This window comes from Lactuca virosa, chromosome 9 (assembly GCF_052849685.1).
Source record: "Lactuca virosa cultivar CGN04683 chromosome 9, Lactuca_virosa_CGN04683_v6, whole genome shotgun sequence".
Classification (NCBI taxonomy): Eukaryota; Viridiplantae; Streptophyta; class Magnoliopsida; order Asterales; family Asteraceae; genus Lactuca; species Lactuca virosa.
This window is the reverse complement of record NC_136434.1, coordinates 102,783,061-102,799,461: the sequence shown is the minus strand read 5'-3', so window position 1 is coordinate 102,799,461 and position 16,401 is coordinate 102,783,061. Positions and strand designations below refer to the sequence as shown.

The 16,401-nt window shown below is 44.4% G+C and overlaps 1 protein-coding gene across 1 annotated transcript; it reads left to right on the top strand.

Annotated features, from left to right (window-relative positions):
• Nucleotides 1-457: 457 nt before the first annotated feature.
• LOC145138246 (uncharacterized) lies at nucleotides 458-1,560 on the top strand. Its single transcript, XM_079072355.1, has 2 exons — nucleotides 458-592; nucleotides 742-1,560. The coding sequence occupies exons 1-2, from the start codon at nucleotides 536-538 to the stop codon at nucleotides 1,357-1,359; spliced, it is 675 nt and encodes a 224-aa protein (XP_078928481.1). The 5' UTR covers nucleotides 458-535; the 3' UTR covers nucleotides 1,360-1,560.
• Nucleotides 1,561-16,401: the final 14,841 nt, after the last annotated feature.

Below are 16,401 nucleotides of genomic sequence, written 5' to 3'. Positions count from 1 at the left end.
TTAGTCCATTAAAAAATCCAATCCGGTAACCACAAAATAAATGAAGCAGAAGAATAAATCAACGATCGATGCATTCATGAAACTGAAACGACTTTGCATTCTTCTACCGATTCTGATTTCTGCGAAATATTCATCTCATCCGTTTTCAATTTCCAAGTATAGTAAAGGCCAAAGGATCCCAAAATTTTGGCTCGCTTAAAGCCCCAAAATGGTTGAGCAGTCCATGCCCATGACCTCTTCATTTAAGAATGCTTTAGGAATATGTATAGTAGCCTTGATCACAACCCTTATGCTACACATTATCCTTTAATTTGTTGAGTAATGGGCCAACTGGTTTACACTGTTATGATACATATGAAAGTCAGGGAGTCAAGCCAGCAACCCCACTTGTGAATTAAATGTATCAATCTCATATATTGTTTATTTTGGCATCTATATATAGCCACCCACATGGGCAAAGCATGATCATTCATATTCAAGTTCAAATAGCCTTCTTCTTCTCCAAAAGCTTCAACGAGACAATACAGAAAAGAAAATGAACTACTGGTCAGCTGAAAACGCCACTGAAGCTTACATCAAAACCATGAAAATGGTAGGTTAATTTATGAGAAATCTTGATCAACTTTTTGAACCAATCTTTTTCATTTCAATTTAGCCATTGTTAAAAATATTACAAAAGAACAATGTTTCGTTCAAAGATTTAATGTATAATCTCCTAAACTCCTCTTTTCATAATTTCAGGGTAAGAGAGCTAATGAACCAGATGTTGCAGAGTTCATATCAGCCATTGCAGCAGGAAATAACGCTCAACTCATGGTGGTTGCATGTGCTGAGGCGGCCGGCTCCACCACCCAAGGCCTCATTGCTGCATCTCATCAAACTGGTGGTAGGCTGATCTGCATCGTGAAGGGAATCGAAGAGCTTCACTCTTCCAAGCAAGCTCTAAGCTCAGATGCGAGCCAAGTAGAGTTTGTTGTAGGAAATGCTCAAACTCTCTTGTCAAATGACTACAAATCTGCCGATCTTGTGGTTATCGACTGCAATCTAGAGAATCATGAAGGGATTTTGGGAGCAATACAAACTGAGAGAGAAAAGAATACGATTGTTTTGGGGTATAACGCTTTTTGGAAGGATTCCTGGGTTTGGAGCAGATTGAACAGTCACTTGTTGCCGATTGGAGAAGGGTTGTTATTGATGAGAATCGCCGGACAGTCAGGCAATGGTGGCGGCAAGAACGGTGGCCACGGCGGCAACAAGGGCGGAAGGCCAAGTCATTGGGTGGTTAAAGTAGATAAATGCACAGGCGAAGAGCATGTTTTTCGGATCAGATCACCAGGTGGTAGAGTTGTTCGGGCTTGAAGTTTCTACATTCTTGTTGCCTTGTTGAAGCTGTTCATCCGTAAATGTATATAGCCATATATAGCTAGCTTATACATAATCGACTTCTGGGTGTTAATTAGATCACCAGAAAGATTATCAATTTGTACTTATTGTCGATTATGGAATTTGCGCTATTTTAGAACTTAGTTTTAATGAAATTTTGATTAAGGAAGTTTTGTATATCATGATTCATCGTATGGGTCATTATTTCGTGGGTTAATATTTAAAATAATTATTTTTAAGTCAATTTTGGTATAATATATATTCTTTCTGTGATAAATATTTAATTACAACTATGAGTCGTGTCCACGAGATGAAGCAGAAACCTTTTCTAATCACACAACCCAATTTTTTTTTTTTTTTTTACAATAATAATGTTTAGGAAATCTCTAATAAAATCTCAATATTTTAGTTTACTTTTACGGTTTAATCTCAAATTAAATTTTATTTATAAAAAATAACAAATTATCGGCTAAAACTTCAGAATAACCCTTTGTGGCCAGTTTCATAGATTTAGCCAGTATCTCATCTTTTTTCGTTAATTGATCAAAATTTTGGAGTTTTTCCATTAATTGATCAAAAGTTTGGGGTTTTTTCATTATTTTTTTACCAATAACCAAACTATTAGGACTTTTTTTAAGATTACTTTTAAACTAATGTATATTATATGATCTAAGTTAATATGTATTATTCCCCGTCTTCTTTCTTGCGCTATTTCTAGGCTCACCGTGTGTTTTTGTCGTCGTTGTCGAACCCAAAAACAAAAAGCTCACTCACAAGCATCGTTAACTCCATTGATTTTTCAAAATCATCAATTCACAACTCTGCGATCATCTTTCAATCTCCAAATAAAGAAATAAGAAAATCTTTGTTGATCACGTGGATGTTCTTATTACCTAACCATGACTTGAACCATGGTTCCAACACTCGGATGTTCCTATTACCTAACCATGACTTGAACCATGGTTCGAACCCATACATTAATGGCGTTGGTCATAGTGTTGTTAACAACAGAAGACGAATCCCGCATGGTTCAGATATGATACCTTGGCTTAAGTCTTACTTGACCCTCATTTCTCTACAAAAGGGCTAGAAAACCACGAAGAATGAACCATCGAGCTTAAAAAACTCAACATGGGTAAAAAAGTACATTTCTCCTTTCTTAATTTGGAGACTGAAAGATGACTAAAGAGTTGTGAATTGATGATTTTGAAAAAATAGATGGAGTTAACGATGCTTGTAAGCGAGCTTTTTGTTGTTGGGTTCGCCGCCGACGACGAAAACACACGATGAGCCTAAAAAGAGCATAAGAAAGAAGACGGAGAATGGTACATATTAACTTAGATCATATAATACACCTTAGTTTAAATGTAATCTTCAGAAAAGTCTCAATATTTTGGTTATTGGTAAAAAATAATGAAAAAGCCCCAAAATTTTGATCAATTAATAAAAGCCCCATAAATTGGCTAAATCTATGAAACGGCCACGAAGGGTTCTTCCGAAATTTTAGTCGGTAATCTGTCTTTTTTTGTAAACAAAATTTAATTTGGGATTAAACAGTAAACTGGCCTAAAATGTTGGGACTTTATTAGAGATTTCCCTAATAAGTTCGATACATTTCTGCATTCATAGTTTATTTTGGAAAGACAAACAAACAGTTATGTCGTAATACATCAATATATATATATATATATATATATATATATATATATATATATATATATATATATATATATATATATATATATATATATATATAAAAGCGTGAAAAGATAGGAGGATATTTAATTTCTCTTTACGTTTGATGTGATACTGTAGTTATGTAGAATTATATGGATGGTAACATGTGTTGTTTCTGTCATTCAGTTGACCATCAGGAGGTGAGGTAACAGTGGCCTTCGGTTTTTTTGGTGCGTCCATCGTCCAATTTTGAATAAATAGAGGATAGAGTGTGGATATGTAAGAGGGGCGGTACAAATATGAGTTTTCTTTTCTCTCTGATAAAGAGTATAAATGTTCAGATATTTTTTTTGTTTTTTCAAAACGGCTGAATTTTATAAACACGTTACTAGCAAGAGGCTAAAGGAACAAAAAAATACAAAGAATTATTAAACATTGGTTTTGTAACCACAAAGTCCAAGTTATGCTAATTCAATGATTCCTATTCAAAAACCAATCAAATGAATAATATTCTAGAAAATGAATTAGACTGGATAACAACATTATTTCTATACTGCCAAAGCATCCATATTGTGGTAAGCACAATGACCTCGAGAATTCTTGTCCTTGGAGCCACCACGTTAACCGAATCTATCCAAGCTAAAAGATTTGCAACACTTGAGAAAGGACGAAATGCCATATCTAAACACTTCACAATCTTCATCCAACTTTGAGAAACCACATCACACATTAGGAAAAAATGATTAACATCTTCCCACATACCCCACAAGTAAGGCATAAAACGGAACGCAAGTCAATGTTTCTATTTTCCAAATTCACCCTAATGGGGATTCTATCAAGAAAAATATGACAAAGTAAAACATTAACCTTAACCGGGACCAACTTACACCATCTAGTACCAACAATGGTCGAGTTTAAGGTTACATCATCAATGTAGTATCTAGAACTACTGACTGTGGAAACTCCATTAGGCTCCAACTCTGTAACAGCCCAAATTTTCACGCCCAAAAATTTCATTTTTATAAATTACTTTAATTAAAACATTCGTAGGAAAATACTGTCGAATCATAACATCTCATAAAACAATGTATCATGTTTGAAAACCCAAATCATAAAATAGTGATAATGTCATAGTACAATCCCAAGAAATCTCATAGTGCGAAATCTGAGGTGTGTGTGTGTAATGTGCAGCTACCGCGCCGACTCCTTCCCCTTCGCTGAAGAGGTACCTGAAACAAAACTGAAAACTGTAAGCACGAAGCTTAGTGAGTTCCCCCATAATACCACATACCATACACATATAAGGAACAGTTAGGAGATACGGGCCCCGCCCACACTCATGGCGATACGGGCCCCGCCTACACACCGCTAGCTGGGAGATACGGGCCCCACCCACACTCCACTATCTGGGAGATACGGGCCCGCCCACACTCCGCTGGTCAGGAGATACGGGCCCCGCCCACACTTCGCTATCACTGAGGTACGGGCCCCGCCCACGCTCAGCTACCTAATCAAACATACAAGTATCACACAGACAACAAGTATAACTAAATCTATCATACAGGCATATAGCATGATCGAACTCAACTAGGAGATGCGGGTCCTGCCCACACTCAGATACTAACGTGTCGCACGTATATGGGTCGGCCTTGGTGCCTTAGACCCGTTCCTACTGGAAGGAAACTCACCTCAAACGAGTAGCTGCTGATAATCTGTGCGGGGGAATCTCTGACTGCTGCTGCTCCGGAAATTCTCCGGCTATATCCCCCACAAAACACTTAATCAGAATCTGGTATCTACCCTTTAGGGTAAAATGACTATTTTACCCCAGACCAAGTCCAAGTCAAAGTCAAAGTCAAAGTCAAAGTCAACTTCAAAGTCAACTTCCAATTGACCCGACTCGCCGAGTTGGGTCGTCAACTCGTCGAGTCCCTACCCCTTCAACTGTCCTCTTCCACATCCCTACTCGTCAAGTTTAGCGATGACTCGACGAGTTCTCCTTCTAACACAACCTCAGATGAACCTTCATCCGACTCGCCGAGCGGTATGAACACTCGTCGAGCCCGTCTTCATCCTAAGAACACGTCCTGTCCTCGACTCGCCGAGTTGTATGAACAACTCGTTGAGTTCATCTTCAAGGGTTAGGAGATTGCCTTGGACTCGCCGAGTCTGTTCTAGCACTCGTCGAGTCCCATGAACTCCAGGTCTAAAATGAAGTCCAATGCGTTGGGTCACTCTTTCTGTCCTGCTACAACCCTACTAACACCCAACTGAGTTTTTTGACCCTCAATAGATATGGGACTCAAAGCCTTGGACTCGTCGAGTCCCAAGAACGGACTCGCCGAGTTGGTCACGTCCACACCCTAAATCCTCGATTTCTGATGTACAACTCATGACCAAAAGATAGATCTAGGCTCCTACAATCGTCCTAGCACGTAAAGTTACAAACTTTACGTGCATGCATGGGACTTTGAGTCCAAAAGGTCCTAAAACAAGCTCTTGGGTTGCATGGAGTCTTCCTTGGGTGGAAAAGCACCCACTTTCTGCCTTGTGACCCCTCAAAGGACCTAGATCCGAAGCCTTGTCCCCAACCATGCTTGCATTCATGGTTGGCTACCTAAAATGGCTTATAAAAGCCCTAAATCTCCACAAAATGGGATCTAGCAAATGAACTAGCAAGTTAGCAACTTTATACTTTCTGAGGACTGAAAATGAAGCACAATCTCGAACCCCTCTGGTCTCCTCTTGTTTCCTCAAGATCTTCTCCTTCCTTCTTAAGACCACCAACACCAAGATCCACCAAAATGACTTATATTGCTTCAACAACGGCTAGGGTTTTCTATAGAGGGTTTTTGGGAGCATAAGGGACGATGGAGGCTGTATAAGGTTGTTTAAATAGGGTGCAAACCCTCAGTTTAGGGTTTTGTCCAGACAGAGTCTACTCGCCGAGTCCGGGACTCGACTCGACGAGTCCATCACTTAAATCTCGCGTCTCATCCCGCTTCTACTCGGCGAGTTGGGCCTTCAACTCGCCGAGTCCCAGGCCAAAAATGCAAAATTACTAAAATAAAATACATACCAAGAAGCGGGTGCTACAAATCTCCCCCACTTATTTTAGACTTCGTCCTTGAAATCTGCTGCTCGATCCTGGAATAGCTCTAGGTAATGCTCCATCATCTCATCCACTGGCTCCCAGGTCCATTCCGAGCCCTTCCGGTGCTGCCATTGCACCTTCACGAGCTCCACCCTTTTGTTCCTCAGATCCTTCGACTTCCGGTCGAGAATCGCTACAGGCCGCTCAATGTAATTCAGGCTGTCATCGACCTGAATATCCTCTAATGGTACCACTGCCGAGTCGTCCGCCAAACACTTCCGTAACTGGGAGACGTGAAAAGTGCTATGAATCTGACTGAGTTCGGCTGGCAGATCCAACCTATATGCCACCTTGCCCACCCGGGCTATAACCCTGAAGGGTCCAATATACCTGGGACCCAACTTGCCCCGTTTCCTGAATCGGATGACGCCCTTCCATGGCGACACCTTCAGGAGAACCATATCCTCGACCTGGAACTCCAGGTCTGAACGACGCTTATCGGCATAACTTTTCTGCCGACTCTGTGCAGTCTGAAGTCTGCTCCTGACCTGCTGAATTCTTTCTGTCGTCTTGAGCACCACCTCGGTGCTCCCCATGACCCTCTGGCCAACCTCGCCCCAGCATATCGGGGTCCTGCACTTCCTCCCGTATAACATCTCAAAGGGAGGACGGTCAATACTCGTGTGGTAGCTGTTGTTGTAGGAGAACTCAGCCAACGGAAGGTAAGTATCCCAACTACCACCAAAATCTAACACACACGCCCGCATCATATCTTCCAGAGTCTGGATGGTTCGCTCGCTCTGGCGATCCGTCTGCGGGTGAAAGGCGGTGCTGAAATGCAGACGAGTACCCAACTCGTCGTGGAATTTCTTTCAAAACCTGGAAGTAAACCGAACATCCCTGTCAGAAATCATGGAGACCGGCACCCCGTGACGAGCCATCACCTCTCGAATATAAATATCGGCCAGCTTCTCGGCCGATATGCTCTCCTGGATCGGTATAAAATGGGCACTCTTGGTCAACCGATCCACGATGACCCATATGGAATCCACTCCCCGCGCGGTCCTGGGAAGCTTGGTGATGAAATCCATAGTAATATCTTCCCACTTCCACAGGGGAATATCCAACGACTGCATCTTGTCGTGTGGCCTCTGGTGCTCGGCCTTGACCTTCCTGCAGGTCAAGCACCGCTCCACATACCATGCTAGATCCCGCTTCATGTAGGGCCACCAATAATCAAGATGAAGATCCCTATACATCTTCGTCGCCCCGGGATGAATGGAGAATCGGGAGTTGTGCGACTCCTCCATCAAAACCTGGCGCACGCCTCCGAGGTATGGAACCCACATCCTGCGGTGTAATGTCAATAATCCCCTGCTGTCATAGTCGAAGGAGGAAACCTGACCCACTATACACTCACTCTTCCGATGTTCCTCCTTCATAGCCTCATGCTGGGCCTCTCGGATCTGCTCCAATAACGGGGTCACTACTGTCATCCGCATGCATATATCTCTGATCGGTGCCGCCTTGCGGCTAAGCGCATCGGCCACCACGTTGGCCTTCCCCGGGTGGTAGAGGATTTCACAATCATAATCCTTCACCACGTCCAACCACCGACGCTGCCTCATATTCAGATTTGGCTGATCCATGAGATACCTCAGGCTCTTGTGGTCTGTGTAAATGGTACAACGAACCCCATAGAGGTAATGACGCCAAATCTTGAGGGCGAATACAACAGCCCCCAGCTCCAAATCACGTGTCGGGTAATTCGCCTCGTGAGGCTTCAGCTGCCTCGAAGCGTAGGCAATAACGTGCCCTCTCTGCATCAAAACCGTGCCTAAACCCGAAATAGACGCGTCGCAGTATACCACAAAATCCTCTACGCCCTCTGGCAGGGGCAAGATCGGCTCCTCACACAATCTCTGCCTCAGGGTCTCGAATGTGGCCTGCTGCTCAGGCCCCCAACGGAAGACTACATCCTTCTTCGTAACCCGAGTCAAGGGCACGGCTATCTTGGAGAAATCTTGGATGAATCTCCGATAGTAGCCGGCTAATCCCATGAAACTCCGAATCTCATATGGAGATTTCGGAACCTCCCATCTCATTACAGCCTCTACCTTGGCCGGGTCGACCAGAATCCCGTTCTGATTGACAAGGTGCCCAAGGAACTGCACCTCGCGCAACCAGAACTCACACTTGGAGAACTTGGCGTACAAGCTCTCCCTCCTCAGAGTATCCAAAACTCTCGCAGATGCTCCTCATGCTGCTCCTGCGTCTTGGAATAGACCAAGATGTCGTCGATAAATACTATTACTGACCGATCCAGCATCGGTCTACATACGCGGTTCATGAGATCCATGAACGCGGCGGGAGCATTGGTGAGCCCGAAGGGCATCACCACGAACTCGTAATGACCATAGCGAGTCCGAAACGCTGTCTTCTGCACATCCTCCTCTCTGACCCTCATCTGATGGTAATCTGAGCGCAAATCAATCTTGGAAAACCAAGATGCTCCATGCAGCTGGTCAAAGAGGTCGTCAATCCTCGGGAGTGGGTAACGGTTCTTCACCGTTACCTTATTCAGCTCCCGGTAGTCTATGTACATACGGTGCAACCCATCCTTCTTCTTGACAAACAGGATCGGGGCTCCCCAAGGCAAACTACTCGGCCTGATAAATCCCTTGTCTAGCAGCTCCTGCAGCTACGTAGACAACTCTTGCATCTCGGGAGGAGCCAACCGGTACGGCGCGTTGGCAATCGGGGCCGCACCAGGAACCAAATCGATCCTGAACTCCACCTGACGCTCCGGGGGAATCCCAGGAAGCTCCTCCGGGAACATATCTGCGTAATCTCGCACCACCGGGACGTCACTCACCGTCACCCTACCCACCTCCCGGGTATCCATGACATAGGCGACATATCCTGCGCAACCCTGCTGAAGGTAACGCCTAGCCCTTGCTGCCGAACACAAAGCTGGTCCTCGCTGTGGCCTCTCGCCCGGAATCACCAGTTCTCCCCCACTTGGGGTCCTGATCCGCACCAACTGCTGCGCGCAGTCGATCACCGCCCCATTGGGGCTTAGCCAATCCATGCCGATAATAACCTTGTTCCCCCGTAAAGGTATGGGAACCAGGTCTACCAGGTAGCGCTCCTCGAATAATCTCAGCACACAATCTCGGAATACCGCTGATGCTCGCACCGATCGATCATCGACAATCTCTACCTATAGAGGGCAATCCAACATGCCTGAAGACTCGGGAAACCTCTTGCTGAGCGCAAGAGAAACAAACGATCGGGTAGCACCCGAATCAAACAATACCTGAACTGGGATACCGTTCACATGGAACGATCCTAAACAGAGCACATATCAATATCATATACATCATATAAATAAATCAGAGGGAAAGAATCATACCTGTCACCACGTCGGGTGCAGCGCGTGCCTCCTCTGTCGTCAACTGGAAAGCCCGGCTCCTCACCACTGGAGCCTCTGCCTTGCCCTGCCGGCCATCCGTAATCCGTAGGGTCGCTGGAGCTGGCGCCTTCACTGGCGCTGCTGCCGCTGTCAACTGGGGGCAACCGGCCTTCTTGTGGCCCTTCTGGTTGCAGTGGAAACACAACTCAGATGTCTGAATAGTGGGTGCAGGGGCGGTACAATCCCTGCTGATATGCCCCGTCTTGCCGCACTTGTAGCAGCCAGACGATCCCATCCTGCACGCTCCCTCATGAGACCTGCCACATTTCTTGCAGCGGCCCTGTCCTGGCTGGCCTTTCGGCCTCCCATCTAGCCCCTTGGGCTTCTTCCCCGAAGCCCCAGTCACCAATCCCTCCTCAGCTTTCCTCGTAACAATGTGCTCTAGGTCAATCTCTCTCTCCCTCGCCCTGGCAATCATAGAATCCAGGGTGGGACAAGCGGAGAAGCTGACATGCTCACGAATGTCGGCCCACAGCATGTCGTGGTAGCGGGTCCTCCTCATATCCTCATCTCCCGCATACTGAGGCACCAATAAAGCCCTCTCTCGAAACTTGGCGGTGATCTCCGCCACGGACTCAGTCGTCTGCCTCATATCGAGAAACTCTCGGGCTAGTCGCTGGAGCTCCACAGCGGGTGCGAACTCAGCCCGGAATCTGGTCACGAAGTCCGGCCATGTCATAGCCTTAATAGCTGAGGCTCCCAGGGAGTCACCGACCGACTCCCATCAATATCTGGCTCTGTCTCTCAAACATCCTACTGCATATCTCACCTTCGACCCCTCAGGGCAGAAGCTGGTCAACTGTGCAGACTCAATGTCTGCAACCCACCGTCTGGCCACAATGGGGTCCTTCGCCCCATGGAAATCCGGCGCACCATTGCCCCTGAAGTCCTTAAAGGACAAAAGGAAGCTTCTTTTTAGAATTTCTTGCGTGAAGAAATTGAATCAACGGCATCGAATGCAAGCTCTGATAAAGTTGGTCCGGTTCCATAGTGATTTCGTCTGCTTTTGGAACTTAGATTCCTAGGGACAAAGAAAGTGACTTCGGACTTTTGAATTCTCAGAACCTCCTTCGAATTGATCCCGACTGGCTGGTCGCCATGTCGCTCCTGAATGCCCGGAGGCGATCCTCCATCAGCTCGACAATCCCTTCCTTGATCAACCCACAGATGACCGGGGTCGCATCAAGGATGCCTCTAGTGATCTCGGACGCGATAAACTCGCGTAGCCTCTCATCCACTGGTTCGGAACCTGAGCCCGAACCCGATCCCTCTCCTGAACTTCCAACTGCTGGCCTCGAACGTAGTACCACCATTCTGCAATACATAACGACAACCGTCAGTGATACTAATACATCTAGAGGGATCTCACCCGTCACAAGTTCCCTGGTCTTGCCTCAGCCTTCCTCGATTCAAGTACGGATCCTCTGTTTTCAGTAGTACGGGCCCATACTACCTTCCACATCTATCCGTACATTCCTCAAGAACCGCCTCGACTCCACCAAGTCCCTTCTAGTACTACTGCCGATCTCATGCTAATCTCGTCCTAGGCTTGCCCTAGGTAATCGCCAACCCACTCTTCGCCATCAGCTGCATAAGAAGTCCCTGCTTTCTTCCCCTAACTAGCTCGCGAATACTATTACATATTACTCAGACTAGATAATTCTTCGAATGAGAGATCCTACCCTACAACGGTTGGACTCAAACAAGAGCTGCGAAACAGAGCTAGACCCAACCTTCTGGAATTATTTAGTCCTTGCAATATGTAACTTAACATATTCGTTTACTAGGTAGTGAAAGACAACTAGAACTCCTAAAAGCACAAAGCAAGCAGCATTCGGGCATTGAGTACACATAATCAAGTATATACTACTATGGCTATCATACTGACTAATCTGTACTAGCATGCAGTTCTCAATAAGCTGGTACGCATATAACAGGCACATAAAGCATCCTTCCTAGATCCTTAGCCTTAAACTAGCATGCAGTTCTCATAAAGCTGATACTCATACAATAGGCACATAAGGCATCCTTCCTAGATCCTTAGTCCTAATCTAGCATGCAGTTCTCATAAAGCTGATACTCATACAATAGGCACATAAGGCATCCTTCCTAGATCCTTAGTCCTAATCTAGCATGCTGTTCTACTGAAACTGAAACTGATAATCATAACATAAACTTGTATGGGTACTTTGGGGAATACTTGCTTGAGCTCGGCCGGTCGCGCACATCACACACTTTGTTCTTTTTCAAAACTCTTTATCTTAACTTTTAGAAAAAGAACATTTTCTTTTGTAAAAATCTTTTAGTCCCTCGATTTGAGTCCAGACACTCCCGAAGGTGCGTCCGAATCCCTCAAACCAGGGCTCTGATACCAACTTCTAACAGCCCAAATTTTCACGCCCAAAAATTTCATTTTTATAAATTACTTTAATTAAAACATTCGTAGGTAAATACTGTCGAATCATAACATCTCATAAAACAATGTATCATGTTTGAAAACCCAAATCATAAAATAGTGATAATGTCAGAGTACAATCCCAAGAAATCTCATAGTGCGGAATCTGAGGTGTGTGTGTGTAATGTGCAGCTACCGCGCCGGCTCCTTCCCCTTCGCTGAAGAGGTACCTGAAACAAAACTGAAAACTGTAAGCACGAAGCTTAGTGAGTTCCCCCATAATACCACATACCATACACATATAAGGAACAACTAGGAGATACGGGCCCCTCCCACACTCATGGCGATACGGGCCCCGCCCACACGCCGCTAGCTGGGAGATACGGGCCCCGCCCACACTCCACTATCTGGGAGATACGGGACCCGCCCACACTCCGCTGGTGAGGAGATACGGGCCCCGCCCACACTCCGCTATCACTGAGGTACGGGCCCCGCCCACGCTCAGCTACCTAATCAAACATACAAGTATCACACAGACAACAAGTATAACTAAATCTATCATACAGGCATATAGCATGATCGAACTCAACTAGGAGATGCGGGTCCTGCCCACACTCAGATACTAACGTGTCGCACGTATACGGGTCAGCCTTGGTGCCTTAGACCCGTTCCTACTGGAAGGAAACTCACCTCAAACGAGTAGCTGCTGATAATCTGTGCGGGGGAATCTCTGACTGCTGCTGCTCCGGAAATTCTCCGGCTATATCCCCCACAAAACACTTAATCAGAATCTGGTATCTACCCTTTAGGGTAAAATGACTATTTTACCCCAGACCAAGTCCAAGTCAAAGTCAAAGTCAACGTCAAAGTCAACTTCCAATTGACCCGACTCGCCGAGTTGGGTCGTCAACTTGTCGAGTCCCTACCCCTTCAACTGTCCTCTTCCACGTCCCTACTCGTCGAGTTTAGCGATGACTCGACGAGTTCTCCTTCTAACACAACCTCAGATGAACCTTCATCCGACTCGCCGAGCGGTATGAACACTCGTCGAGCCCGTCTTCATCCTAAGAACACGTCCTGTCCTCGACTCGCCAAGTTGTATGAACAACTCGTCGAGTTCATCTTTAAGGGTTAGATGATTGCCTTGGACTCGCCGAGTCTGTTCTAGCACTCGTCGAGTCCCATGAACTCCAGGTCTAAAATGAAGTCCAATGCGTTGGGTCACTCTTTCTGTCCTGCTACAACCCTACTAACACCCAACTGAGTTCTTTGACCCTCAACATATATGGGATTCAAAGCCTTGGACTCGTCGAGTCCCAAGAACGGACTCGCCGAGTTGGTCACGTCCACACCCTAAATCCTCGATTTCTGATGTACAACTCATGACCAAAAGATAGATCTAGGCTCCTACAATCGTCCTAGCACGTAAAGTTACAAACTTTACGTGCATGCATGTGACTTTGAGTCCAAAAGGTCCTAAAACAAGCTCTTGGGTTGCATGGAGTCTTCCTTGGGTGGAAAAGCACCCACTTTCTACCTTGTGACCCCTCAAAGGACCTAGATCCGAAGCCTTGTCCCCAACCATGCTTGCATTCATGGTTGGCTACCTAAAATGGCTTATAAAAGCCCTAAATCTCCACAAAATGGGATCTAGCAAATGAACAAGCAAGTTAGCAACTTTATACCTTCTGAGGACTGAAAATAAAGCACAAACTCGAACCCCTCTGGTCTCCTCTTGTTTCCTCAAGCTCTTCTCCTTCCTTCTTAAGACCACCAACACCAAGATCCACCAAAACGACTTAGATTGCTTCAACAACGGCTAGGGTTTTCTATAGAGGGTTTCTGGGAGCATAAGGGACGATGGAGACTGTATAAGGTTGTTTAAATAGGGTGCAAACCCTCAGTTTAGGGTTTTGTCCAGACAGAGTCTACTCGTCGAGTCCGGGACTCGACTCGACGAGTCTATCACTTAAATCCCGCGTCTCATCCCGCTTCTACTCGACGAGTTGGGCCTTCAACTCGCCGAGTCCCAGGCCAAAAATGCAAAATTACTAAAATAAAATACATACCAAGAAGCGGGTGCTACAAACTCTCACTCCCATTTCTCACTACCAACAAATAGGTCTACATGACTAAGAAGATCAGTTAAAGTCGAGAGTTGCTCCGTAGTGGCACCACCTCAAATTTCCTTATTCCAATTCTAACCCCAACCACTCTCATGTTATCTCTCAATAATCAAACACGCTTTCTCCACTTCCAATGCATAAATCCTAGGAAACTGGTCCATAAGTCTCAACTCACCCAACCACACTTCCTCCCAGAACCGATTATTACCACCATTCCATATTCTTTTGTGTAAAAATTAATGAGGAATAATATGCTTATCATTTAAATTATTAAAGACCTAAACCATAGTCGACCACACCCCTACTCCTTTCGGTTTAGGACCAAGACTACCTACACCCCCATATATGGCATGTATACATTTTATTACCTTCACCTGTAACGCCCGCAGATTCGAGCTAGTCAATTTAGAGATAATAAGCGTTAAAAATGACTTTTTGATAGGATATTATTTAAGATAAATAATTTTAACCAAAGTTATAGTATATGTCACAATGATTCCGTACATATAAAGAACGCTAAAATCCGACTTACAACGAACAAGTTATGACCCATCGAAGTTTTGCAATTAAACTGGCACGGCTCCGCGTATCGTAAAAAGTGAATTTTTGACAAAATACTTTTTATCCTTAGCAATCTAAATGAAAGTTGTATTATACATTAATCTGAGAGCGTGCATATAGAGAACATCCAAATCTGACTTTATTTGAGGAAGTTATGATTTTTATAAGATTCAGCGTAGCAGTATACAACTCAGAAATCGAATTTTAGATCGGTCGGATATTAGCCGACACAATCTAAATGAGAATTGAAGATCTCATTAATAGGAGCTCAACGATATAAAGACAGTCGAAAACGCACATCGGACGACAAAGTTATGAATTTTTAACGGACTTTAACTGTCTAAGCCTATTAAAATATAAATTTAAAAATGAGGTCAAAATTAGCCGACGGAGTGTAAACGAAAGTTGTAGACCTTGTCAATACCTACACGTGGATATATAGAAGGTCAAAAACGGAGCTCATATGCGAAAGTTATGAATTTATTAAGAATGGTTGTTTTACCTGCGTCCTGCGCCACGTGTCAGCACCAGGCGAAGCCGTGGTGCCTACGCAAGTTCATGACGCGAAGCGCCCCTGGACAGCCTATAAATAGAAGGCGCAAATCACTCAGTTCCTTACACCTTTCTAACCCATTCTCTCTCAAGCACCCCCAAATCCTTCATTCCTTTCCCTAGCACCTCCTAGGTGTTAGTAGCGAGTCCCGAAGTGCTAGAAGGCCCCGAGAAGAAGAGCTTTCGGCTCAGAAGTTCTGCTCGCGCAGAACCCGGTTTCTCGCTAAACCCCATTGTAAGTGAGTTATGCTTACCATACTTTAAGTATAACTTATGTTTAAGTTCATTATCGTTATTATGAACCTATAAACAAGATTTATCAGTGATTCCAAGTCGTTATACTGATTGATCTACTTACAGGGATGAAGTCTAGGCTGTGATTTAGTGAGGTGTTTAAAGTGGGATTTCCAAACAGTATACTTCGTATACCAAACAAACCCTACCTCCAATATGATCCTACATGGTTGTTCCTTACTTGATAGATCATGAAAGTAGACTTTGAGTTAATGATGAACCTAGACTAATAATTAGTCGCAATAAATATTAGACTAAAACTTAGCGATAATAATGCTAGGTTACGTCAAAGGAAAAGACAATTGCTAAAAGCGAAGCACTGTCCAAATTTCAAGTCGTCACTTTAACAAGTGAGTGCATAGTTACTTTCATTTTACACATAGATATGAAGTATTTAATATTAATACATGCTATATGTGCTTATTATCTGTGTTCCTGATATCTATGCTAGATGAATGATTTATACATTTTTTACGTGATTGAAACTGTATATGTATTTTTATACCTATAAATATATTGGGTAAAGATGGGTAGATGAATAATGAGAGATGAAAGATGATATAGATGATGAGAGGTGAAAGATGATGAGAAGCCTTGACTTTAAAGATGATCCAGTCATCTTGCAGAGTATAGATGACGACCACAGACTATTTTAGACAGTCCAATAGAACGCTAGCAGGCTCGCAACCTGTAGGTGTTTGTGAACGATGTGTTCACTAGTGTACTCTAAAAACTCTGGCAACTATGGACTTAGTGCCTTACAAATGAACATTGGCAGCTATGGACTTAGTGTCTTACAAATAAACATTGGCAACTGTGCCTAATAGATAACATCAGCAGCTAT

Excerpts from the sequence above, each read along its gene's own strand:
- LOC145138246 (XM_079072355.1), top strand. The coding sequence starts at position 536 with ATGAACTACTGGTCAGCTGAAAACGCCACTGAAGCTTACATCAAAACC. Across the intron at positions 593-741 it reads ACATCAAAACCATGAAAATG|GGTAAGAGAGCTAATGAACC; the intron begins GTAGGTTAATTT and ends TCATAATTTCAG.